This window comes from Triticum dicoccoides, chromosome 7A (assembly GCF_002162155.2).
Source record: "Triticum dicoccoides isolate Atlit2015 ecotype Zavitan chromosome 7A, WEW_v2.0, whole genome shotgun sequence".
Taxonomy (NCBI): Eukaryota; Viridiplantae; Streptophyta; class Magnoliopsida; order Poales; family Poaceae; genus Triticum; species Triticum dicoccoides.
Window position 1 is genome coordinate 280,788,975 of NC_041392.1, and position 26,254 is coordinate 280,815,228.

Below are 26,254 nucleotides of genomic sequence, written 5' to 3' on the forward strand. Positions count from 1 at the left end.
TCGGCGGTGGTCGATCCCAGCGGCGGCGGCGACTGGGGGCGGCTCTTCTCGCCGGATCCGGAGGGGCGGTGCAGCGGCTCGGCGCGGGAGGGTGTGGGGCGGCCCCGCGGAGCGATTCCGCCCGCAGATATGGCCGGAATCGCCGGCGGCGGGCGGGCGGAAGCAAGGGCGGGCGGCGGCGGAAGGAAGGGGAAAAAGAGCGCGGGCTGAAATGTCCCTTCCGCCAACTGCTTCTCTGTGATGCAGGGCACCGCAATCGCGAGGGGAAAACCCGCATTTTCTCGGGTTGGGGCCGGAAATTTGTCGCGCCACCTAAAAATTTATGCGGGTCGGGGTGGGGTGCGGAGTCTGATCGGGCAGGCTTTTCGGCCTGTACCCGTATTTTGACGGTTATTTTACAGGTAAGGGACGGATGCGGGGTCTAATAGAGAGCAGAAACAGCAAAGAAGATCCGACGGGCCTCACCCCACCAGCCGGCACTCCCCACCCCACCCCGAGACGTCCAACTCCATCACCAACCCTCCGATAACCCCCTTCCATAAGTACTGCTAGTACCAGCTCCAAACCCACGCACGATTGTTGTTCAACTCGGCCCTGTTCGTTTCCTCTGCCGCCCACGCCACGCCACGCCACGCGGGCGCCGCACGAGGAGCGCGCGAGCTGCCGCGAGCCCGCGATCGACCTGTTCTGTTGATCCAGCTCGAAAGGGGTAAAGAATGGCGCCGCCGCCCGAGGAGGAGCGGGGCGGCGGTGGCTGCTGCGCGAGGTGGCTTCGGCGGGAGGTGCTGCTGGCCCTCGCGCTGGGGCAGCTCATCTCGCTGCTCATCACCTCCACCGGCTTCTCCTCCTCCGAGCTCGCGCGCCGAGGTGCGTTCGTCAACTCGCGGCCCCTTCCTCCCCCCGTGTCGCCGTTGGCCGGGCGATGGCTTACGGCCGACGAGTGTTTGATCAGTACTCTGTCATCACCAATTGTGCTTTGATTAATACTCTGTCGTCGCTAATTGTGCTTTGGTTAACACTCTGTCGCTGTTGGTTTCCCTCTTGGATGACAAGAGGCATCGCCCTCCGCTTTCTCTTCTCTAATTATGGTAAATTTGCGGAGAGATTGTTCCTTTCTGACTTTTCGAGTGGTGCTCCGGCGGTGTTCGGGAATCTAGATTGATTGGTCGCCTACCTCGTGTTCTTCAGTTCCGTTGCTTTTGGGTCGACACTCGACAGCAAAGTGGATTTTTGGAGCCTCTCGATTAAATATTGGGGTTCCATGGCTTTTTCCCAAGACTTTACAGTTTACACAACATCTGATGCGGCGTGGTTCTCCCTTTTAGTTTATAGGCTATAAACAAATCATCTCTGCCATGAGAAAATATATTAGTTTCTTTATAAGCCGATTGAGATCTTCTGTGTCAGTTTGGACGATGTCACCTCAGTTCAGAGGCAGAGTGCACTCTTGTGAACTAGTAATAACTAAAACAAAAATGCAAGCGCCAAAGTCTCAGCACACTAGTGTAAAAAATGCTCTTATATTTTGGGACGGAGGGAGTAATATTTAATGTTGGGCCAATTCTGATATGCAATCTGACAGTGCCATGTTTTCAGGTATCAATGCACCAACGTCGCAGTCCCTCTTGAACTACATCCTTCTTGCTCTTGTCTACGGTGGAATACTCCTCTACCGGAGACAGCCACTCACGGTACGATCCCCCATCCTCTTCTGTTCTTAGCACGCCTCGGGATGAACTGTGAGATGATCAGAAAGCTAAGCCATTAAACTGTTTTAGAACCGTAAGGAATTTGGGGATTCCTGCTCTTGTGCTACCTGTAGCTTTCAGCACATGGCCAACCTCTAGCTAGCTAGTTTGTTCTCTTTGACTAGTTGGTACAGTAGTACTAGTTTGGTTTGCATTGTTTTCCTCCTACATGATTGATGATTGTAGGATACAAGTTTGGTATGTCTTATCCCAATAGTCTGGACTCTGGACCTATGGTCGCAACCTTTATCACTATATGTATGACAAGGTTTATGCTTATTCTGATTCTGTTCTTGCGTACACTGTTGTTGTTGGCACAAGTTGTCACAGTGTTCACAAGTGGCAGAATCATATGAATCCTCTAATGATATATAACTTGAAGTTCTCTACTTTCTTTTTGTGCAGACAAAATGGTACTACTACTTGATCCTCGGCATTATTGATGTGGAGGCTAACTATATCGGTATGTAGTTAACACAAGCAGAAAATGTAATCTTGTATATGCCCCCCTTGAATATAATGTCAATGGGGCTTTTATGCGACACCATGTTTGGGGGAACAAACATAATTGTTTTTTCTTTGTTTATGCAGTTGTCAAATCTTATCAGTACACATCTTTGACGAGTGTGATGCTGCTGGATTGTTGGTCAATTCCATGTGTAATTGTTCTTACTTGGATCTTTTTGAAGACCAAATATGGATTCAGGAAGTTCTTTGGTGTTGGAGTTTGTGTGGCTGGCCTTATATTAGTAGTATTTTCGGACGTCCATGCCTCTGATCGAGCTAGTAAGGATATACTTCTCATCAACCTATATTACAGTTCCATATATCTATTTCCGCAAGTGTTTTTGCGAATCCTGATTAGGAAATTACAAAATTGTTGATCTTGTTATATCAAAATTCAAAATCATAACATCTATTTCTGCAATTTCTTGCAGAAGGGCCCAAACCTTTGAAGGGTGATTTACTTGTAATTGTTGGCTCCATGCTTTATGCTTGCAGTAATGTTACCGAGGTAAACTAGCAACTCTTAGCACCCATAAACACTTCATTTTACGTTTCTGGTTTTCCCTACTTGCATTTGAAAAATATATTATCCCTTTCTCAATGCATGAAGAAGATTCATCAATTCTCTTTCCTAAAAGGAAATTATAAATTTTCCTCCCTAATGTTTCAGGAATATCTGGTCAAGAAGAACAACCGAATTGAGTTGATGGCCATGTTGGGAATTTTTGGAGCAGTTATCAGTGGCATACAAATGTATCCTTGGACTTAAATCTTCTAGCTCCTCCGATAATTTTCTACTGTATCAAAATGATCCTACCTTTTACTCATCATTTGCATGATTCGAAGTACTTTTTTTCCATCGTATCTGAGGGATTTATCACATACTGCACTACATACTATTCTTCACTTGTATATTCCTTGACATTACTACAGAAGTATTCTTGAGCGAGAAGAACTTCATTCGATCAAATGGAATGCCGGCGCGGTAAGTCTCTCTCATTATCGTTTTGGGCACTGGTGCACTTAAAAATTACTCAAAATATCCATAGACATACAACATGCTAAAAACCTATGACCATCCACGTACCATACAAAAAAGAAGAAAAATATTGTGTTCATCTCCAGTAATGTTTCAGGTGTTCCCTTTTATCGGATTCGCATTGGCAATGTTCCTGTTTTACTCGACTGTACCTACGGTGCTGAAGGTACTAGAGGGTTTGTTGAGCTTTACCAGATAATCCTGCGCTCCTGGCTATTTTTGGAGTTCGCTGACAATCTTGCATCTATATATGTCTCCCTTGCCCATCGCAGATTTGCGGGGCAACCATGCTAAACCTCTCACTCCTGACCTCAGACATGTGGGCTGTCCTGATCCGCATCTTCGCCTACCATGAGAAGGTCTGGTTCTTCCTTTGCATTTTCTGCAGACGCAAATTTCCGATTAAATAATTGTCGGCTAAAGCCTGTGGATGATGTGGCTGTTACAATAAGCTCGATAAACTCTACTTACCACGTGTTTGTTCGCTCACTGCCAGGTTGACTGGATGTACTTCGTTGCGTTTGCCTGCGCGGCCGGGGGCCTTCTGGTCTACTCGTACAGGTAAATGCTGCTGATTATTGTTGTCAGTTAAGCAGCTGCTGCAATCTGACATGCCATTTTCTCACAACTGAGATCTCTGGTTGCACGCAGGAGCTCCAAGGAGGCTGATGACACGGCGCAGGTCACGGGGGCCAGCGACGAGCAGAGTAGGGTAGGGGATGAGGAGTCTGGAATTCAGAACCAGGTGCGAAGTTCCTTTGCTGACGGCAATGATAACCAGGCCTCCTACAAGGAGCTGCCATCAAATGGCAGCCCCTCCAAGAACTAGGCAATAGGCGCATAGACTGATACTCGTACGGCAATAGGCAGTTACAACAATTCTCAGTGAGGAAATCCTTGTACAAGTAAAGGGGAACCTGTCCAGTTTGAGATATCAACTTTCTTCTCGTTGTAAAATTTTGAATTTTCTTTTCTCTTTCTTTCGAGATTTTCTGCCTAGACAATATCTAATTGAGTTTAGCAACCATTCAGCCCGCATAAGAAAATGCAATATACATATGCTGTGTATTAGTGTATGACTGACATCAGGTGGGAATAATAAATGGTCCAGAATTATCTCTCCTTGCAACTGGTACTCCTAACATATATACGGCTTTTGTTGAGAAAAATCAGTTGTACGGAAACTACAATAACCAAATGATCCATCACCATGTGCTACAAAAATTTGCTAATATACCTTAAAAACAGTAAAAAGAACCCAAAGAGATGGAGACACACAAGTTAACTGCGGTATTTTGTTAAAAATAAAGGAATGATCATCATGGGCGATGAATTGGATGCGATAACCAATCTGAAGAGTTTGCATTACCATGTATAGTAGAAAACAAGCGCATAAGACACACATATTAAAAATAAAGGAATGGTCATCATGGGCGATGAATTGGATGCGTTAACCAATCTGAAGAGTTTGCATTACCATGTATAGTAGAAAACAAGCGCATAAGACACACATATGTACTCTCTCCGCAAAGAAATATAAGAGCGTTTAAATCACTACAGTATATTGGAAGGAATGCAGACCGAGAAATATATGGAGAAGAATCGTATGAGACGAGAGAGGACCAAGCAGCAGTCTGGACTGGTACTTCAAACAAAATGCTGCATCTTGAGATTGTTACTGTTCTTGGCCACTCAGATCCCGCAACGCTTCCTTAAAATTTCACTCAATCCACCCTTATCGCCGTTATTGAAACTTCCTTGAGACTTGGGAAAAAATGTATCCCTGGGAACCCTTACAAAATAATTGTGTACCTGAAGCAGTTCAAGCTTAGGCGTTGCCTTTTCTTCAAACTTGACAGATTTGAGGCCAGATAGGTTCACAAGCTGGAGAAATGTCAGCCTTGCGAAGGCCTCGGGTTGATAATGGATGTGGAGTTCTCCCTTTTCAAACGGCTCGTTATGAAGACGTAGAATGGCAAGTTTTGTCAGCTTCCCCAGTGCTACAAGTACTATGTCAGCATGCTTCACTTGGGTACTCCGTAGAGTTAACTTGGCTAGCATCTGTAGCTATTCAATCCATGTAGGCAATTTGACCAGATAGCCATACACAACTTAAGGCTATGAATATGAAGGCAATCTGGAGGTGGGGACAATTTATCTAGACATCCTTCTAAGTTCTAACCCAGGCTCACCCTCAGAGCACATCGACAAGGACAGCAAGCGGACATGATCGATGATATCAGAGCAGAGCTCCTTGCAGTTTCTCTTGTTGATGCCAGTCACTCCGTTCCAAGCTTACGCAACTGAGTTAAGCTCACACAGATCCTTCAGAATGGCCTTCCCCCGTGCAGTGTTGACAACACCAAGTGTGTGCAGGGCCTTCATTCTCCCAATCCCTCTGGGCACTTTCACACAATGCTCATCCAAATCATGAATATAATTTTTCTGTACATAGCTCTTGTAAGTTGTCAAGCAAAATTCCTTCAAGGGCTGATCAATTCCTCTGACATAACTGCTGGGAAGCAAATCATCAGTAGGCACGAGACAGGCGCGAAGGTATTTTAGCTTTGACAGCAATGTGATCACTGATCACAAATGTACTTCTTATACTCAGTGTCTCCAGCTCTGACATACCAAAAATCAATCTGGGAGATGGTATATACTACTACCTCCGTCCCATATTAATTGATGTATCTAGGGAGTAGGCAGCACTAGGGTCATCCAAAATGATCAAACTTCAAGAGAGTTTACCCACCAGCATTTTGTGGTAGCCACATTGCCCCTTTGTAATGCTTTGACAGCTTGAACCTATCACCAACCCGTGGTCGAACCGAGAAACACTAGGTAAAATCGAATTGCACACAACTTGAAACCATAAATCATCGAGCAAAGCAACTACTAAATCTAAAGGAGCAGTGGTCACTGAAGTAGAATCCAGGATTGTAATTGCAAAGTGTAGCAGCAGTTAATAATCTCAAGCAAAAACCATGCGTGCGGAGAAATAAAATACAGAGAGGCAACGGTGGACTTCACGGCGTCAGTCTGCGGCGGCAGGGGCGGCGACCACCTCGACCTCAACGGCGGCGGCGGGCGTGGTCTCCTCATCCTGCGGCACCTCATCTTCCTTCGCACCGGCGGCTACGAGCGTCCAGTCATCGGGAAGCGCCGGCAGCGGCTCGTACTGAACGGGGCGGCGCTTGATGTCCCACCGCTGCGTCTTCTTGGGCCGCGTCTTCATATGGTGCTTGGTCCCTTTCTTCTGCGGCCGCGACGAGCACTCCACCGACAGCGCGCACCCTCCGCCGACCCCAAAGAAGCCCACCGACGGGCGGGCGGACCGTGGCGCGACCGCCGGCGCCGCTGAGCCCGCCAGAAAAGCTGTGACGAGCGACATGTTCGTCGAAATGCCTCTGCTTCGACCAGGGGAGAGCTACACGAGTGTTGTGTTTGGGATAAGAAAGGACGGAGGGTGGCTTTGGATTGGGTTTAGTATATCCTGGGTTCCCAAGTGCGGAGCAAAATCTGACGGTCTGGAACATATGAAATCCTACCGTCCAAGTTTCCCCTGCAATAATGTCAAATGAAAGATATAATCATTCTCTTAAAGATGGGCATTCACTCCGTCCTGGCTCCTTGTCCGATTTTTTTAACAAAGTACAGACAAGCACTCATTTCTATGAACGCACACATGCACACATTATCCCTATGAGCACGTTTGAAAGATTAAGCCGACATATCATCTTGAAATTTACGAAGTCACCATAGGCACCTCGGCGGTAATCCTGAAATAAATCCAGGAATAAATGTGAGTACCAGGATTTGAACCCTGGTGGGCTGGGGATATCACAGTCCCTCTAATTATCCAATCACAAGTTGGTTTGCCTCCTCTTCCGATTTTTGAGATAAATATTTTGGAGGCACCGGAATCAGACTAGTGATTATGTTCCCATCAGACCATTTGGTAGTAATGTGAAAACCGTTTCGCTCCCAACTGATTTGAGTCGGTGAAAAGCTCTGTGCCCTCCCTCCGCTGGCGAGGTTGCAGGTTCCCGCCTTCTCTCTCTACCACTCCGGCGATGGGAGGGGGAGGGGACCTCAACATTTCGAATCTGCCGTGTAGTTAGGTAGGATTACTATTGTTTCACACAAAAAATGTAGGATTACTATTGCATATTGTTGAAGTCTGGTCGTGAGCATTTAGTATTGCATGTGGGCAGAACCCAAAACCGTGTTGCTCATTCCCTTGCTCAATTAGGTAGATCTTCTACTAGAACGGTTGTTTGGTTGAGACACCTAATGAGATTGGCAATGCATGCCAAGATGATTGTAAGGACTATCCTTAATTAATAAAACTCTTCATTCACAAAAAAGGTAGGATTAGTGTTTCCTGGAGGCATCGCTTCAATGGGGAGGACACCGTCGCGTCGGAATAAATTGCCACTGTTCTTCCTCCAACTCGGCGGTTCTTCAATTGGTGGCCTCGGGGAGCAGTCGTCTCATCGGTCTACGGTTCCACCGAGCTTAAGTTCGTCTGTTGTTCTCGACGGTGGTTTGGTTGGCCTCTGCAGATGAATTTGATGAATTGAAGTTGGGTGAGCGGATACAGGTTGGAGGCGGTGCTCTTGTTCCTCGACTACATTTGGTTAAGACAGAGATGTCGAGATCAGGTGGACATGGGGAAGATCCCTGGCTGACGGGCCACAACGACTTGATCTTATCACTTGTGATTGATCGTTTAATCAGGTCAAAAGGCAGCATGGTCTGTGATGGTGCTCCTCCTCCTGATCTGGCTTTGAAGGATGATTCGCTCTGCCTCCAGCGGCGCTACAACGACGATGGTGACCAGGGGGTGCCAGTTCGGCAAGGTACAAGGGGATCTGATGTCCAAAAGGTATATTTTTCTTTTACAGGGTCCTTTGTGCATAAGTTCTTGTCATCATCTTCTCTGGATGTCTTGTATGGTTTCAATGTGTATGTTGTTGCAAGGATTGGTATTGTCAATTAGAGAGGGGGAGTGGATAGGTGACTAACAACTTTTAACTTCTTTTCCAGTTTTAGGGATACAACAAGGAAGTAGGTTCTCTAGATATACAACTAGGTGGTCAACCTATATGACAAGTTCAACAACAAGTACAAGCTAAAGAGTAAACACAATAACACAAGCTTGCACAAAGTAAGTAAAGGATAGAAATAACCGCAAGTGGAGGCAATGTTGTTGTTTTCGAAGTTCCCTCCTTTAGGGGAGGTACGTCTCATTGAAGGGGTGTGGAGGCACGATGCACCCCAAGCGCCACAATGGCTCACAATATTCTCCTCACGCCCTCACACAATGCAAGGTATCGCGATTCCCTTGAAGGCGGCAATTGGAATCTTTACAAATAAGGTTGGGGCTATCTCCACAACTTAATTGGAGGCTCCCAACACCGCCACAAAGCTTCACCAAAATGGAATGTGGCTATGAGGTGACATCTTCCATATAGGGTGCCAAACACCTAAGGGTAACAAGATTCATAAGAGAAAGTATAAGGGAATCAAATTCCAATGGGTGGAACTGTAGTTCTAGGTCTCCTCCCTCAGTCTCTAGCAAATCAACAACTTTGATTGGCTAGAGAAGGAGCTCAGGCAAGAAAAAGCTTAGGGCATTAATAAAGGAGAGAGGGAGGCAAAACATAGCAGGTTGGAGGAGGAAGAACCTCCTCCTTTTATAGTCCCACCCGTTTATAACCGTTATGCTGCCAAACCACCAGAGCGCTACTACTGCTTGGGTGGCCGATAGTACCGGCTAAAATCATATAGATGGCACTACTGGTAGGCCTCGTTCGTCTGGTCCAAAAGCTTCAAGGAGGAATGAGACGAAGACTTGGCGTGTACTCCATGGCGTAGAGATAGTCCTCACCATGTTTTCCCCTTAGATATGGCCGACCATGTGTAAATCCTATGTACCCCCGCATCTATATAAACCAAGGTGCCAGGACCATAGAGGGTAGATTCATTTACATACGATCTCGCAGTAGATCCACTACTGCAGGATGCTGCTAACGCGACACTACGATCAAAGACCCTTCGACGAAACTGTGTGCGATGCAATAATCGCAAACGGTGGTGTAAAATAACCGTCAAAAAAGGTGCAAAATGTTTGTGATGGAGGGCACAACAAATACGGTTCAGATTCTAGTTGCATGTGCGATGTTGGGCATACGGTTGATCCATACGAACTGTTTGCGATTAGACAGAATAACATAAACGGGCAGCCATATCAATGTGTATGTGATATAAGGCATATAGTTCACTCTGATGAACTGTTTGCGATGATAGAGGTGAACACAAACGATTCAGCGTAACAAGATGTGTGTGATACCCGCAAACAGGTCGGGAATCAGAATTGTGTGTGATCATTATAGACAGCCCATACTGTCTTTTTTGAGAATTGTGTGCTCGTCAGGGAACACAGTTCAACAAACCAACTTGTGGGCGATAATGTAGAAGATCTTTGTCGAATACATATTACTAACCGTCTGCGATGAGATTGACAGGATAAACATAGATAACAAAGAGAGAACGGAAACAGAGATATGTACAGTCTGCTTAATTTAGTCCTTCTTCTTGTTGTTGTTGGATGCCCCGCGACATCGTCTTGCCGAGGATGCTTCTTGACGATGGCGGTTGGCTTTTCATCACCGCTGCCATCATCGTCATCCTCCTCCTTGTTCGACCATTCCACGTCATAATCATCGTCGTCCTCTTCTCCGTCCTCCGACGGCTCCTCGTCCGTCTGGTTGTCGTCTGAGGACTCCGGAGGCGGCATCCCTTTCATGATCCGGATATAATCGAGGTCTGGGCTTGACACCGGACTCATGGAAGATGAGCGGGATGATCCGAAGTTGACCTATCATCGGGCGCCAGACTGCTGGCCGAACTGTCGTCCTCACTGTCGCTCGACATGGCTGCAGAGTGTGTGCCAGTGTGTAGCGTGGCCTGCCAGGGACGAAGAAGATGGTGGACACTTAAGTGGGGTATGCAGAGAAGAGGAAATGCCAATTGAAGCAGGGGTTGATGTATTATCTAACCGCTGATATAATCAACCGCAATTATTTGTACCCAGTCGCTCCAAATTCCCGGGGTTGCGCAGGACTCCTATTGGCTGGTTTATTTTTTCAAGACAAAGGGAAGGAACGAGTTTTGGGATTATGCACTTGTACCGATACGAACGGAGTAGGACAGTTGGCAAGCAATACATTGAGCTCTTCTTATTGATAAAGCCAATAATAATAAAACTACAAAGGAAAAGAAAAAAGGCAAAGAAAAAATATCTGCATGAATCTTCGTGTAACATTAATGGCATAGGACCTAGATGTGCATTACTTAGAGCACATCTACATGTGCTTTAGAAATACGGTTAAACAAAACCCCTAATCATCATTGCAAATAGCGCATAGAACATGACTAATGCGACAACCACAACTACACATGCTAGTTCCTTCTTGTCTCTTGCTTTCATCGGTTGCCTGTGATTGATTCTTTCTTGCTTCATCTTACTGATTGTACATTTCAGATCAGCCAGTTTCTTCTTCAACTTTACGTTATCTTCTGCGAGCTTGGTGATAACCCTCCGAGCCCTGCCATGCCATTCTTCATCCAGCCAGTTAACAAAGGCACAAGCCTCATATCCCTGCCAATGTTAAATAGTATTCAGGATGAGCGGTGGCATTAACTGAAGTAAAATGATGAACTTAGAACTAACCTCTAAGGGGCAACTGAGAAACCGCCTGCCAATGTCGAATCCCTCCATGCATACACGTCGAGCGGGAGTGTGCCCGTGCACACAACTCAGCTTTTGGTACTTCTTGGTGGCACAAAACTCAGAGTCAAACTCGTGTTGCGCGAGTGATGTGTCTCCAACGTATCTATAATTTTTGATTGTTCCATGCTATTATATTATTTGTTTTGGATGTTTTATATGCATTAATATGCTATTTTATATGACTTCTGGGACTAACCTATTAACCAAGAGCCCATTGCCAGTTTCTGTTTTTTCCTTGTGTTAGAGTTTCGCAGAAAAGGAATACCAAACGGAGTCCAAACAGAATAAAACTTCCGCGATGGTCTTTCTTGGACTAGAAGACACCCAGGAGACTTGGAGTTCAAGTCGGAAGAGCCACGAGGTGGCCACAAGGGTGGAGGGCGCGCCCCCAACCTTGTGGGCCCCTCAGTGGCCTCCTGGCCTAGATCTTCCTCCTATATATACTCTTATACCCTGAAAACTTCCAGGGGAGGCACGAAACCACTTTTCCACCGCCGCAACCTTCTGTACCCGTGAGATCCCATCTTGGGCCTTTTTCCGGCATCCTGCCGCAGGGAGATTCAATCATGGAGGGCTTCTACATCAACACCATTGCCTCACCGATGAAGCATGAGTAGTTTACCACAGACCTATGGGTCCATAGCTAGTAGCTAGATGGCTTTCTCTCTCTCTCTCTCTCTCTCTCTCTCTTTGATTCTCAATACCATGTTCTCCTCGATGTCTTGGAGATCTATTCGATGTAATACTCTTTTGTGGTGTGTTTGCCGAGATCCGATGAATTGTGAATTTATGATCAGCTTATCTATGAATATTATTTGAATCTCCTTTGAATTCTTTTATGCATGATTTGATATCTTTGTAAGTCTCTTTGAACTATCGATTGGGTTTTCCCAACTAGATTGGTTTTTCTTGCAATGGGAGAAGTGCTTAGCTTTGGGTTCAATCTTGCGGTGTCCTTTCCCAGTGACAGTAGAGGCAGCAAGGCACGTATTGTATTGTTGCCATCGAGGATAACAAGATGAGGTTTTCATCATATTGCTTGAGTTAATTCCACTACATCATGTCATCATACTTAATGTGTTACTTTGTTCTTATGAACTTAATACTCTAGATGCCAGCAGGAGTCGGTTGATGTGTGGTGTAATAGTAGTAGATGCAGAATTGTTTCGGTCTACTTGACACGGACATGATGCCTATACTCATGATCATTGCCTTAGATATCGTCATAACTTTGTGCTTTTCTATCAATTGCTCGGCAGTAATTTGTTCACCCACCGTAATAATTCCTTTCTTGAGAGAAGCCTCTAGTGAAACCTATGGCCCCTGTGTCTATTTTCCATCATATAAGTTTCCGATCTATAATTCTAGTTTCCTATTTACTTTATTTTGCAATCTTTTACTTTCCGTTCCATAAACCAAAAATATTACTTTACCATTGATCCATCTCTATTAGATCTCACTTTGCGAATAACCATGAAGGGATTAACAACCCCTTTGTCGTGTTGGTTGCAAGTTGGTCTTTGTTTGTGCAGGTATTCGGTGGCTTGTCACGTTGTCTCCTACTTGATTGATACGTTGGTTCTCAAAACTAAGGGAAATACTTATGCTACTTTGCTGCATCACCCTTTCCTCTTCAAGGGAAAAACCAACGCAAGTTCAAGAGGTAGCAGGGAGTCTGGAGTCATGCTCCGAATTCGGCGGCAGATCACTTTCCCAGGGGGGTTTCATTCAGGACGGATTCAGCAAGGAGCTATACTTTGGACATGCTAAAAAAGATCGGGATAGATTGGAACCTAACAGGACGATTCGGATCCGTAGTACACCTGCCTTCTGATGACCTTAGGCAAGTGCTCGGCGGCAACCGCCGTCATGGCGGTGATACGAGCAGGAGCAGCCACACCAAAACCATCAGCACCACTCGTTCGGGTTCCCCCAGTGTTAGCGCCATGCGAGGGAATTTGGAGGCTATGTAGGGATTTGGGGGAAATGGGGAAACTGTGTGGATAAGCTAACAGTCGGGAACTACTTATGACACTATATGTTGTATACGTCACATTGTGTGAGAAGACAACGTAGGTTAGACATAGTTTTCGTTACATAACCGTATGTGACGTACTACCATGTCCATATAATTGAGTTACATTGATACCGTGTAAACAGCCACTCTGCGGATATCCGTAAAAAAACAGCCGCTCTGCATATAGAGATGCCGGCGGCGGCCTAGGCAGCGGCTACCGGAGAAGAGGTCAATCCTCGATCGATAGGCGGTGGTGGCGTCATAGGAGGTCAATCCTCGGTCTGCGGCGAGAGATAGGAGGAGCTCAACCATCGAGGTCGGCGGGGGTGTGATTCGAGCACATCCATCATGGTCGATGGCGGGATAGTGGAGGTCGAACTTCGGGCGGCAGCCACACTAAGGTTTGCTCCTCGACCCTGCTATCTCGGCGTGCCACCACATCACGCTTCTTTGTCTTCTGGGTGGAGGTCACCGCACGGCTAATTAATTAAGATATTCTTTTCATGAGTGGCTTAATTAAGGTATTCAATTCCTAAGGGTAGTGTTGTACTAGTACTCCGCATGTAAATTGACTGGCCATTAATTTTTATCATTTCACGTCTGGATAACAATATGGAGCGCCCTCAATAATTATAAAAATAAAACCTTGTGATTTATGCACGCATCTTTGGGCAGCAGTTAATCAGTGTATTAATGTTGTTGTTTTGTTTTTAGTTACCATTCGTGTGGTGCAGATGGAATGATCTCGATGGATGAAGAATCGGGAAACCGCAGATTTTATCAGTGGCATGACAGAGTTCATGAATTTGGATGAAAGTACAAAGAGGAGAATTGGTGATGTGGATTACATCATGTGTCCATGTACCGGTTGTGCCAATACAGAGTCACATGAAGTTGCAGATGTCTAGTTGCACTTAGTCTCTAGGGGATTCATGGATGGATATACACGTTGGACCACACAAGGTGAAGAGGAGGTCATGGATGAAGATACCTAGGGCTGCGAGATGAAAAACCCTGATCAGTGTCACATGGATGTTGAATCTAACGTCGGGCAGAGGCGTCAATCTACCAATGGAACACCGGAAAGCCGAAATGCCCACTGGAAAACCAAGACGTCGACGTAGATGACGACGATCTTGATATGCCAGATTTTGCTGCTATGATTGCAGATTTTGAGGGCCCCAAAAAGTATAAGATTGGCTACAAGGATTTGCCAACCATTGATGCGGACTCCAAGAAAGAATTGTATCCAGGTTGCAAAAAGAAATATTCTAAGTTGAGTGCCACCCTGGCGCTTCTCAGATTTAAAGTAGCAAACGGTCTATCAAACAAGGGCTTCATAGAGATGTTAGGTCTTTTCAAAGAAATTCTTCCGGAAGATAATGTGCTCCCCAGAAGCACGAATGAAGCGAAGAAAATTGTTTGCCCATTGGAACTTGAAGCACAGAAGATACACGCTTGTGTGAATGATTGTATATTGTACCATGGTGAGTACAAAGATTTGCGTGCATGTCCCACATGCAAGCATGCAAGATACAAGCGCAGGAGAGCAAAGGACAAGTACAAATTGGATGACGAGATCAAGACAAGAATCCCGTTCAAGGTTGTTTGGTACTTGCCTTTAATTCCAAGGTTAAGGCGTTTGCTTGCAAACCCTAGAGAGGCAAAGAGGTTGCAGTGGCATCATGATGAGCGAATTGCGGACAAGTTTATGAGGCACCCAAAAGATGGGGCTCGGTGGGAATTAATCGACAACAAGTTTGAATACTTTGCCAAGGATCCTAGAAGTATAAGGCTCAGGGAGTGTACTGACGGGATGAATCCTTTTGACGATATGAGCACCAATCACAGCACATGCCAGGATCTTCTGTGCATATATAACCTAGCTCCATGGTTGTGTATGAAGAAAAAATACATTATGATGTCAATGATTATCCAAGGCCCAAAGCAACCTGGAAATGACATCAACATTTACTTTCAACTACTGGTAGAAGAACTGCTGACAGTGTGGATAGATGCGCCTGCTGTAAAATGTTATGATGCTTACAGAAAGGAGATTTTCGATCTACATGCGATGCTGGTGCACACCATTCAAGATATGCCAGCATTAGGCAACACATCGGGGCAGAAAACAAAGGGAGATGTAGGGTGTGTCACATGCATGGATAGGACAGCTAGCAGAAGACTTCCCAACTCGCACAAAACCGTGTGTTTGCGTCATCGTAGGTTCTTACGGAAAAATCACCCATACCGAAAGATGAAAGATGAATTTGATGGTACGATAGAGGTAGGTGTGGGCCCAAGACCCTACGAAGGGGAGGTGGTCCACAACATGGCTAAAAAATTAATGTTGTGCTTGGCAAGAACCACCCTTTGACAGTGAAACAAACACCCAAGGGTCAAGTGTTTAAGAAGAAATCGTGTTCTGGAAATTATCTTACTGGGAGATTCTACTTGTATGTCACTACATGGATGTCGTGCACGTAGAGAAAAATGTATGTGAAAGCATCCTTGGTACTTTGCTCAAGATTAAAGGTTAAAAAAGGATGGTGACGGTTCATGGCTCGATATGCTTGCTGTAACATCCCAAATTTTCAATTTGGAATGTTATACATAGGTCATTCATGCATATCATATTTTTGTTGCATTTCATTTTCGCGATCCTCGAAATTCTAAACAACTCAAGGACCCTCGGAGAGGTTGGGCATTTCACCGTTTTTATATTTGAATTTTTTTCAAATATCGAAACTAGGATCATTGGTTTTATTATTTTATTCTCCAAAATATATTTCATACTAAAATATGTGAGAGGAGATAATATGACTTCTCCAAAATAAATGAAATATTGGAGGAAAAATATTAAAATCATATATTTGATTTTTATTCGGATTTTATTGCTATTTTATTTGCATAGGAAAAATGCGCGTTTTTCAAAATTGCATGTTAGGCCCAAATAAATGTTCACCTTGTCCGGCATATTTTTAGAGGACGGGAAAAATTTATTTCGGGATTTTTGGAGTCCTTTTACTATTTTTTTTCTTCTGCGGCGGAATTATTATTATTTTTTTAAGACAGAAAAAAACTTCCACGCCCGACTGGGCCAAGGCCCAGCCGAGCCAGGCCGGCCCGCGCCGCGCCATCGCCTCTGTCGTGCCCGAGTCCGGCCAGGACACGGCGCAGCCGCCGTCGTTGCCGCCCGGTACTCCTCCCGCCCCTCCCGCAAGCCACCCGCCCCTCCCCTTTATAAGCCGCCGCCCCTGCCCCTGAATCGCCACCCCGCCGTCGCAAGCCGCAGCAGCACCACCCGCCGCCGCCTGCCGCCAGCCGCCGCCGCCTGCAGCGCCCATCGCCCCCTGCCGCCGCCCCGCTCGCCGGAAGCCGCCAGAGCCGCGCCGGAGTTTTTTTCCAGTTTAGGTAAAAACCGTCGGTTTAAAAAAAAACCTAGTTTCGGTTTTTTTAGATCGGTTCGCCGGTTTTCTCGGTTTAGTTATTTAGGGAACGTTCGTCCGTACGTTCATTTTAACGAATGGTTTTCGCCCGTTAGTCACAGACAACGAGCATTCATTTGTTAGCCCGTTCGTTAGTTTTTCTTTTTCTCAGATATTTCGCGGTTATTTTCGATCGTGATTTCTGATTCGATTTTCATTTTAGTGTATCTTTTCGCCCATTTATCGGAATCAGGCGATTCAAGCGCCTAGATCTTCGTCTCGAAGCCCTCTTTCCGTTTAACCAACTTGAACAAGATTTTGGTATTGTAAAATTTGACTTTAGTACATATTAGTAATCGGATCTTGTTTCTTCCGCAGTTTGAGTTTCGTTGCTCCGTTTGATTTGATTCTTTTTGCAAACCGGAGTTCTTAAGTTGAAATTTCTGGTTAGACCTTCTTATTCATGTTTTACCCATGCATCTTTGCTTGATTTCTTATGTATGCTATTGTTTCTTTGCGATAGAACAACCGGAGTGCGAAGCGTGCTACTACGAGTCTCTAGGTTTTGCGGATCATCATCAAGGCAAGTAACACTTTGATCATACCCCTTTATCACCCAGTTTTATGCATTAGTTCCAATCCTCAAACATTGCATTATTACGTTGTGATATAACATGTGGGTTTGGGAAGTAGTTGATGAGGTAGAACCTATTGCCCTATTATTATCAAACCCTTGGGAGTTACTTCTATGTATTGCTTATATTGCTATGCTATGCTCATAGACGTGGTTTGGGTGAGTGAATCCATGACAGATGTGAGATTGTTAATCAATGGTTCAACTTAAGGTGGCAACTTTAATACACATCTGGGTGGATTGCTAGTCGGGCACCTGGAGAATCCAGTGTTGTCCTAGGATATCCCGGAGTACCCGTGTGATAATCCTAAGGTCCGCCACCTAGGCTCAAAGGGAACTGAGATATTTCATTCTAGAAACTTCCGTCTGCAGCAACAAGCTATTATGGGCTCGAGCATAGTTGAGTAAGTTGCATGACCTCTTCTAGTGGTAGGCTAGCAGATATAGAGGGATGTAGGTTGGTACTGTCTACCCGGGGTTAGAGTTAATGCTTCTGAAAGACTGTGTCTCGGTCATCCGTTTCTCAAACACCATGTAGTGTAAGAAATCCAACGGAGGAGATCGAGTCTTGTGGGGAAAAGTGCGCAAACCTCTGCAGAGTGTACAATCTAATCATGGTTAGCCGTGTCCCCGGTTAAGGACATCTTGAGTATCTAGTACTTGGATTATCATATCTATCTCATCACTCTAATTTAATATTGTTGGGTTGATAATTAATTTCAATTGGGATTGAGTTGGAGGAACCTTCTCAATGATGTTTCAACTACCATGATAGTTAAATAAAATCTATTCCTTTGTTGTAGGAAAAAATTGGCTTTTCGCAAAACTATAACTGAGGGAGTCCTGGATTAGGGGGTCTCCGGATAGCCGGACTATCTCCATTGGCCGGACTGTTAGACTATGAAGATACAAGATTGAAGACTTCGTCTCATGTCCGGATGAGACTCTACTTGGCGTGGAAGGCAAGCTAGGCAATACGGATATGGATATTTCCTCCTTTGTAACCGACCTTGCGTAACCCTAACCCTCTCCAGTGTCTATATAAACCAAAGGGTTTTAGTCCGTAGGACAACAACCATAACATACAATCATACCATAGGCTAGCTTCTAGGGTTTAGCCTTTCTGATCTCGTGGTAGATCTACTCTTGTACTACCCATATCATCAATATCAATCAAGCAGGACGTAGGGTTTTACCTCCATCAAGAGGGCCCGAACCTGGGTAAAACATCGTGTCCCCTGCCTCCTGTTACCATCCGGCCTAGACGCACAGTTCGGGACCCCCTACCCGAGATCCGCCGGTTTTGACACCGACAATAACCATAGAGCCTTTCCACCAGCCAAATATGCATGTAGTGATAGCATTATTTAGTTCTTGCTATACTATGTTATATTGCCAGCATATTCCATGTGCTGACCCGTTTTCGGGCTGCAACGTATTATGTTGCAGACTTTTCAGACGAGGAGTAATGTTTGTTAGGTCGTTGTCGTGCAGCTCAGCTATGCCGTTGGAGTTGATGGACTCACTTTATCTTCCAAGCCTTCTGCTGTTATCTTATTAGATGGCCTTATGCCATATTTATTGTAATAAGTTCTCTTTTGAGACATTCGATGTAATAAGTGTGTGATTGCTACTCTGTTATAAATCCTTCGAGTATTGTGTGTGTCAACATTACCGATCCAGTGATGACACTGAAGCACAGAGACTTGATCATTTGAGGTCGGGTCGCTACAAGATGGTATCAGAGCACACGCTGAGTGTAGGACACGGCCACTAAGCTAAAGCCCTAGATCACTATTCTCTTCTCATTTCTGACTCCTCTCCATTTTCTACTCTTTAGGATGGCGGACGCAAGGAACACGTTTGCACAACCGGATGAAGAAGCACCTTTTGGACGACACTTGAAGGAAGTCACTAAGTACCTGAACATTGGAATACCAAGCTTCACCGGGACTTACAACACCACTTTACCAGAAGAGGAGCGATGGATGATTCAAGTTCAAGTTCCAGGAAGGACATTCGCGCCAGTCACTAAGCCCATAGAGTTTTCCTTTGATGCACCAACCTGGAGTCTAGGAAAGAGTATGGCGGCCCACATCACCATGGGACGTATTGGAGAAGTTTACCATAAGGAGCTTAAGGATACTATCTACTAGATTTGTGGGCACCGAGATGAGCAATGGGAGATGATCAGCACCAAGAAGGATAGATCAATCGCAGCCTTCATCCAGGAGTTAAACCAGCACATTTGTCGCCAGGAGAACCAGATGTGCGCAGGCATGATAGATCTGAAGAAGGCGATGACAAGGATCACGGAACTGGAGGAAGAACTCAAGGCTACTCGTGAAGATTATGAGGAGGAAATCGTCGTACTAGTGGAGAAGAATGACGATCTAGAAAGGAAGCTAGGAGTCTTCATGGGAGACCCTGCGCCAGGAGGATAAGACGATGAACCCAAGGAGATTCGTTATGAGGACTACATCATGATCGACGACACCAACTCGGACCCCGACGATAGCGATGATGACTATGAAGACGAAGCTGGAACAGACATCATGGAGTCTTCGACCTATCAATATTTCTAGTAGACCACCACATTAGTAGTAGTATTCCACCATGTATATAGTATAGTCCGAGCACTTTTGTAACAATAGTTAGATCGATTGTATGCCCTTGTTTGATTGATTGAGTGATATGATTGTGTTTGTCTCATGTGCATATGGGTAGTGTTTCTCTCACTAGACCTCATTCTATTCCATTCTCTTCCCTCTAAACCCTCAGATACCTCCGAGACATGACCCCGGATTTACCTTCCCACCGGAGCTCACTCAGTTGATCCAGCAGAAGAATACACTGATGCAGTTGTTAGTTCAGAACCAAGGCAACAACAACAACAACCCACCGCCACCACCACCAGTTGATAACTTAGCCCGTTTTCTGAGGTTGCAGCCGCCGGTGTTTTCCAGTAGCACCGAGTCGATAGTGGCAGATGATTGGCTCCACAGGATTGGAAGGGAGTTAACCACTGCAGGATGTACAGATGCTGAGAAGGTGCGTTTTGCCGCACATCAGTTGGATGGACCAGCAGCCTCATGGTGGGAGAATTACATTGTCACCTACCCTATAGCCACTATTACATGGGATCAGTTTCAGCAAGCATTCCGCACCGCCCATGTCTCAACGGGAGCTATGAGCATGAAGAAGTGTGAGTTTTGCAACTTGCGCCAAGGGAACCGTACTGTGGGGCAGTACGTGGATGAATTTAGTAAGCTGTCTCGTTATGCCCCTGATGATGTGGCCATAGATACCGCGAAGTAGGAGAAGTTTATGGAAGGGATGAATGATGAGATGAGCATGCAATTGATGGTGGCAACATTTAACAACTACCAGGAGTTGGTAGACAAGGCTCTTATGATTGAAGGGAAGCAGCAACAAATTGAGAGCCGCAAAAGGAAGTATGGACAAGGAAGGTACAACTCAGGAGCTCAGTAGAAGCCTCGTCTAACCCCGAACTCGGAAGGACTTGTTCATAACCATGGAGGTCATAACCATAATGGAGGATTTCGCATAACCGCAATGGTTCCAAGAATGGGACTGGGAACGGAACAAGCAACAATCAGAACCGCTCCAATCCAGCCACACCCGCCAAGAGAGACCTAACTCACATTACTTGCTTCAAGTGCGGGAAGACTGGACACTATGCCACGGAGTGCCCTGAAGCGAAGAATGGAAACGGTAATGGGAGCGCTGGGAAGAAGCCCAATCCATTCAATAAAGGACAAGTGAACCACGTTCGTGGAGGAGGTTGAAGGGCAGCCAGACGCAGTTATTGGTAAGTTTTTGGCTAAGTCTTTTACCGCCCTTGTTCTTTTTGATACTGGTGCATCACGTTCATACATATCAAGGGGATTCATGGATAAGTTTAAACTACCAACCCAAGCCCTTAGGACCCCTCTATTAGTAAGTTCACCTGGAGCAGAGTATATGGCTAGCCGATGGTGCGTCCGGATACCCTTAACCATTGGTAGCCATGTTTTCCCCTCAGACCTAATAATTTTGGAGTCACAAGGATTGGATGTGATATTAGGCATGGACTGGATGTCAAAGTATGGAGGAATCATTGACTGTGCTAGTAAGTTGATTTATCTCACCACCCTGGAAGGAAAAGGAAAAAGTATGTATCTAGGCATGCGCCTAGGAGGAGCCAAGTAAATACCCTCACGAGAGTTGTTCAGGAGGAAGTGCCTGTAGTGAAGGATTACCCAGATGTTTTTCCAGAGGAGTTACCAGGCATGCCACCGAATCGAGACATCGAGTTTTTGATAGAGCTATTGCCAGGTACAGGGCCAATATCAAAGAGACCCTACCGGATACCCGCAAATGATCTAGAGGAGATTAAGAAGCAGATCAAGGAGTTATCGGAGAAAGGTTACATCCGACGGAGTTCATCACCATGTGGAGCCCCAATGCTTTTGGTTGAGAAGAAGGATAAGTCTCTAAGAATGGTTGTTGATTATCGTGCGTCGAATGAGGTGACAATCAAGAACAAATACCCACTGCCGATGATCAATGATTTGTTTGACTAGTTGCAAGGAGCTAAGGTGTTTTCGAAGATTGATCTGCGATCAGGATATCACCAGCTGAAGATCCGGGAGAAGGATATACCTAAAACCGCATTTACCACAAGGAACGGGTTATATGAGTATACAGTCATGTCATTTGGACTGACTAACGCCCCTGCCTATTTCATGAGCATGATGAACAAGGTGTTCATGGAATATTTAGATAAGTTTGTTGTGGTGTTCATTGATGATATAATGGTATACTCGAAGAATGAAGAGGAGCACAAGGAGCATTTGCATCTAGTTCTCGAGAAACTCAAGGAACATCAGTTGTATGCCAAGTTCAGCAAATGTGAGTTTTGCTTGAAGGAAGTTGGATTCCTGATAACCCACAAGTATAGGGGATCGCAACAATTTTCGATAAGTAAGAGTGTCGAACCCAACGAGGAGCTAAAGGTAGAACAAATATTCCCTCAAGTTCTATCGACCACCGATACAACTCTACGCACGCTTGATGTTCGCTTTACCTAGAACAAGTATGAAACTCGAAGTACTTTGTAGGTGTTGTTGGATAGGTTTGCAAGATAATAAAGATTACGTAAATAAAAAGTGGGGGCTGTTTAGATAAAGACACAACTAAGTTAGGTTTAGTAAAGAGCTTGTTGTTACGAGAAAGTTATTTGTCCCTAGGCAATCGATAACTAGACCGGTAATCATTATTACAATTTTATTTGAGGGAGAGGCATAAGCTAACACACTTTCTCTACTTGGATCATATGCACTTATGATTGGAAATCTAGCAAGCATCCACAACTACTAAAGATTCATTAAGGTAAAACCCAACCATAGCATTAAAGCATCAAGTCCCCTTTATCCCATACGCAAACAACCTACTTACTCGGGTCTGTGCTTCTGTCACTCACGCCACCCACCATAAGCAAATCATGAACATATTGCAAACCCTACCGTGGGGATCCCTCATGCTTGCGCGACACGGAGAGCACCATAGGACATCACCAATAATAGAACATGCAACTCAAACCAATCTTGATCATCAAATAGCCATTAGGACAAAACGGATCTACTCAAACATCATAGGATAGCCATACATCATAGGGAAATAATATATAGCGTTGAGCACCATGTTTAAGTAGAGATTATAGCGGTAAGAGAGAGGTTACACCGCTGCATAGAGGGGGGAAGAGTTGGTGGTGAAGGCGGTGAAGTTGTTGGTGAAGATGACGGTGATGATGATGGCCCCCGGTGGCACTCCGGCGCCACCGGAAGCAAGGGGGAGAGGGCCCCCATTCTTCTTCTTCCTTGACCTTCTCCCTAGATGGGAGAAGGGTTTCCCCTCTGGTCCTTGGCCTCCATGGCGTGGGAGGGGCGAGAGCCCCTCCGAGATTGGACCTGTCTCTCTGTCTCTTTGTTTCTGCGTTCCCAGATTCTACCCTTTCACCGTTTCTTATATTCCCGTAGATCCGTAACTCCGATTGGGCTGAAATTTTAACACGATCTCTATCCAGATATTAGATTTCTTGCGGCGAAAGAAGGGCACCAACTGCCTTACGGGTGGCCCACGAGGGTCAGGGGCGCACCTAGGGGGGCAGGCGCGCCCTCCTGCCTCGTGGCCACCTCGGGCACCGTCTCACGTGGATTTTTCTTCCCAAAAATCATATATATTCCAAAAAAATCTCTGTCAGTTTTTATCCCGTTTGGACTCCGTTTGATACGGATATTCTGCGAAACAAAAAACATGGAACAAACAGGAACTGGCACTGGGCACTGGATCAATATGTTAGTCCCAAAATAGTATAAAAAGTTGCCAAAAGTGTATGAAAGTTCAATAATATTGGCATGGAACAATAAAAAAGTATAGATACGACAGAGACGTATCAGCATCCCCAAGCTTAATTCCTGCTCGTCCTCGAGTAGGTAAATGATAAAAAAATAATTTTTGATGTTGAATGCTACCTAGCATAATCTTGATCATATGTCTAATCATCGCATGAATATTATGACACGAGTGATTCAAAGCAATAGTCTATCATTTGACATAAAAACAATAATACTTCAAGCCTACTAATAAAGCAATCATGTCTTTTCAAAATAGCAAGGTCAAAGAAAGTTATCCCTACAAAATCATATAGTCTGGCTATGCACCATCTTCACCACACAAAATACTCACATCATGCACATCCCCGATGACAAGCCAAGCAATTGTTTCACACTTTTGACGTTCTCAAACCTTTTCAACTTTCACGCAATACATGAGCGTGAGCCATGGACATAGCACTATAGGTGGAATAGAATATGATGGTGGAGAAGACAAAAAGGAGAAGATAGCCTCACATCAACTAGGAGTATCAATGAGCTATGGAGATGCCCATCAATAGATATCAATGTGAGTGAGTAGGGATTGCCATGCAACGGATGCACTAGAGCTATAAGTGTATGAAAGATCCAACTGAAACTAAGTGGGTGTGCATCCAACTTGCTTGCTCATGAAGACCTCGAGCATTTGAGGAAGCCCATTGTTGGAATATACAAGCCAAGTTCTATAATGAAAAATTCCCACTAGTATATGAAAGTGACAAAACAGGAGACTCTCTATCATAAAGATCATGGTGCTACTTTGAAGCACAAGTGTGGTAAAAGGATAGTAACATTGCCCCTTCTCTCTTTTTCTCTCATTTTTTTGTAGGCTTCTTTGGCCTCTCTCCCTCTCTCTCTTTTTGGGGGCTTCTTTGGCCACTTTTATTTTGATAACCTCACATGGGACAATGTTCTAATAATGATGATCATCACACTTTTATTTACTTACAACTCAATATTACAACTCGATATCTAGAACAAAGATATGGCTCTATATGAATGCCTCCGGTGGTGTACCGGGATGTGCAATGATCTAGCGTAGCAATGACATCAAAAAACGGACAAGCCATGAAAACATCATGCTAGCTATCTTACGATCATGCAAAGCAATATGACAATGAATGCTCAAGTCATGTATATGATGATGATGAAAGTTGCATGGCAATATATCTCGGAATGGCTATGGAAATGCCATGATAGGTAGGTATGGTGGCTGTTTTGAGGAAGATATAAGGTGGGTTTATGGTATCGGCGAAAGTTGCGCGGTACTAGAGAGGCTAGCAATGGTGGAAGTGTGAGAATGCGTATGATCCATGGACTCAACATTAGTCATAAAGAACTCACATACTTATTGCAAAAATCTATTAGTCATCGAAACAAAGTACTACACGCATGCTCCTAGGGGGATATATTGGTACGAAAAGACCATCACTCGTCCCCGACCGCCACTCATAAGGAAGACAATCAATAAATACCTCATGCTCAACTTCTTACATAATGGTTCACCATACGTGCATGCTACGGGAATCACAAACCTCAACACAAGTATTTCTACAATCCACAACTACCCACTAGCATGACTCTAATATCACCATCTTTATATCTCAAAACTATTGCAAGGAATCAAACACATCATATTCAGTGATCTACAAGTTTTATGTAGGATTTTATGACTAACCATGTGAATGACCAATTCCTGTCATCTCTCTAAATAGATATAAGTGAAGCAAGAGAGTTTAATTCTTACTACAAAATATATGCCCATGCTCTAACAAATATAAGTGAAGCAAAAGAGCATTCTACAAATGGCGGTTGTCTATGTAAAGAGAAACAAGCAATCCAAACTTCAAATGATATAAGTGAAGCACATGAAGCATTCTATAAAGCCATACTCAAAAGATATAAGTGAAGTGAAAAGAGCATTCTATAAATCAACCAAGGACTATCTCATACCGTCATGGTGCATAAAATAAAAATGAAAACTAAATGCAAAAGACGCTCCAAGATTGCACATATCGCATGAACGAAACGAATCTGAAAACATACCAATACTTGTCGAAGAAAGAGGGGATGCCTTCCGGGGCATCCCCAAGCTTAGACGCTTGAGTCTCCTTGAATATTTACTTGGGGTGCCTTGGGCATCCCCAAGATTGAGCTCTTGCCTCTCTTCCTTCTTCTCACATCGAGACCTTCTCGATCATCGAACACTTCATCCACACAAAACTTCAACAGAAAACTCGGTAAGATCCGTTAGTATAATAAAGAAAATCACTATTCTAAGTACTGTTGAAAACCAATTTTGTTTTTTCATTGTGTCTACTGTAATATAACTTTTTCATGGCTTAATCCACTGATATAAATTGATAGTTTCATCAAAACAAGCAAACTATGCATCAAAAACAGAATCTGTCTAAAACAGAACTGTCTGTAATAATCTGAACATTCACCATACTTATGATACTTGAAAAATTCTACCAAAATTAGGAATAATAAAAAATTTGTATAGGAATACATTGCAAAAAGAATCATAACCATTTGACGTTCCAGCTAAAAACGTAAAATCGCGCACTACAGCCAAAGTTTCTGTCCTGCACCGTACAAACCATCAAGCAAATGTAAACATCCTAAAGGCAAACCTTGGCA

General features: G+C 44.6%; 2 protein-coding genes across 2 annotated transcripts; one reads left to right on the forward strand and one right to left on the reverse strand.

Moving 5' to 3' along the window:
- The first annotated feature begins 564 nt into the window (after window positions 1-564).
- LOC119330987 (solute carrier family 35 member F1-like) lies at window positions 565-4,416 on the forward strand. Its single transcript, XM_037604140.1, has 11 exons — window positions 565-867; window positions 1,597-1,691; window positions 2,154-2,211; window positions 2,340-2,534; window positions 2,687-2,763; window positions 2,926-3,008; window positions 3,189-3,240; window positions 3,392-3,460; window positions 3,567-3,653; window positions 3,791-3,855; window positions 3,946-4,416. The coding sequence occupies exons 1-11, from the start codon at window positions 717-719 to the stop codon at window positions 4,121-4,123; spliced, it is 1,110 nt and encodes a 369-aa protein (XP_037460037.1). The 5' UTR covers window positions 565-716; the 3' UTR covers window positions 4,124-4,416.
- A 1,777-nt stretch (window positions 4,417-6,193) lies between these two features.
- On the reverse strand, window positions 6,194-6,786 carry LOC119332157 (50S ribosomal protein 6, chloroplastic-like). Its single transcript, XM_037605322.1, has one exon. The coding sequence runs from the start codon at window positions 6,686-6,688 to the stop codon at window positions 6,332-6,334; it is 357 nt and encodes a 118-aa protein (XP_037461219.1). The 5' UTR covers window positions 6,689-6,786; the 3' UTR covers window positions 6,194-6,331.
- Window positions 6,787-26,254: the final 19,468 nt, after the last annotated feature.

Coding starts and splice junctions, on each gene's coding strand:
- LOC119332157 (XM_037605322.1), bottom strand. CDS start 6,688: ATGTCGCTCGTCACAGCTTTTCTGGCGGGCTCAGCGGCGCCGGCGGTC.
- LOC119330987 (XM_037604140.1), top strand. CDS start 717: ATGGCGCCGCCGCCCGAGGAGGAGCGGGGCGGCGGTGGCTGCTGCGCG. Junction 1,692..2,153: donor ACCGGAGACAGCCACTCACG/GTACGATCCCCC, acceptor CTTTTTGTGCAG/ACAAAATGGTACTACTACTT. Junction 3,654..3,790: donor TCTTCGCCTACCATGAGAAG/GTCTGGTTCTTC, acceptor GCTCACTGCCAG/GTTGACTGGATGTACTTCGT.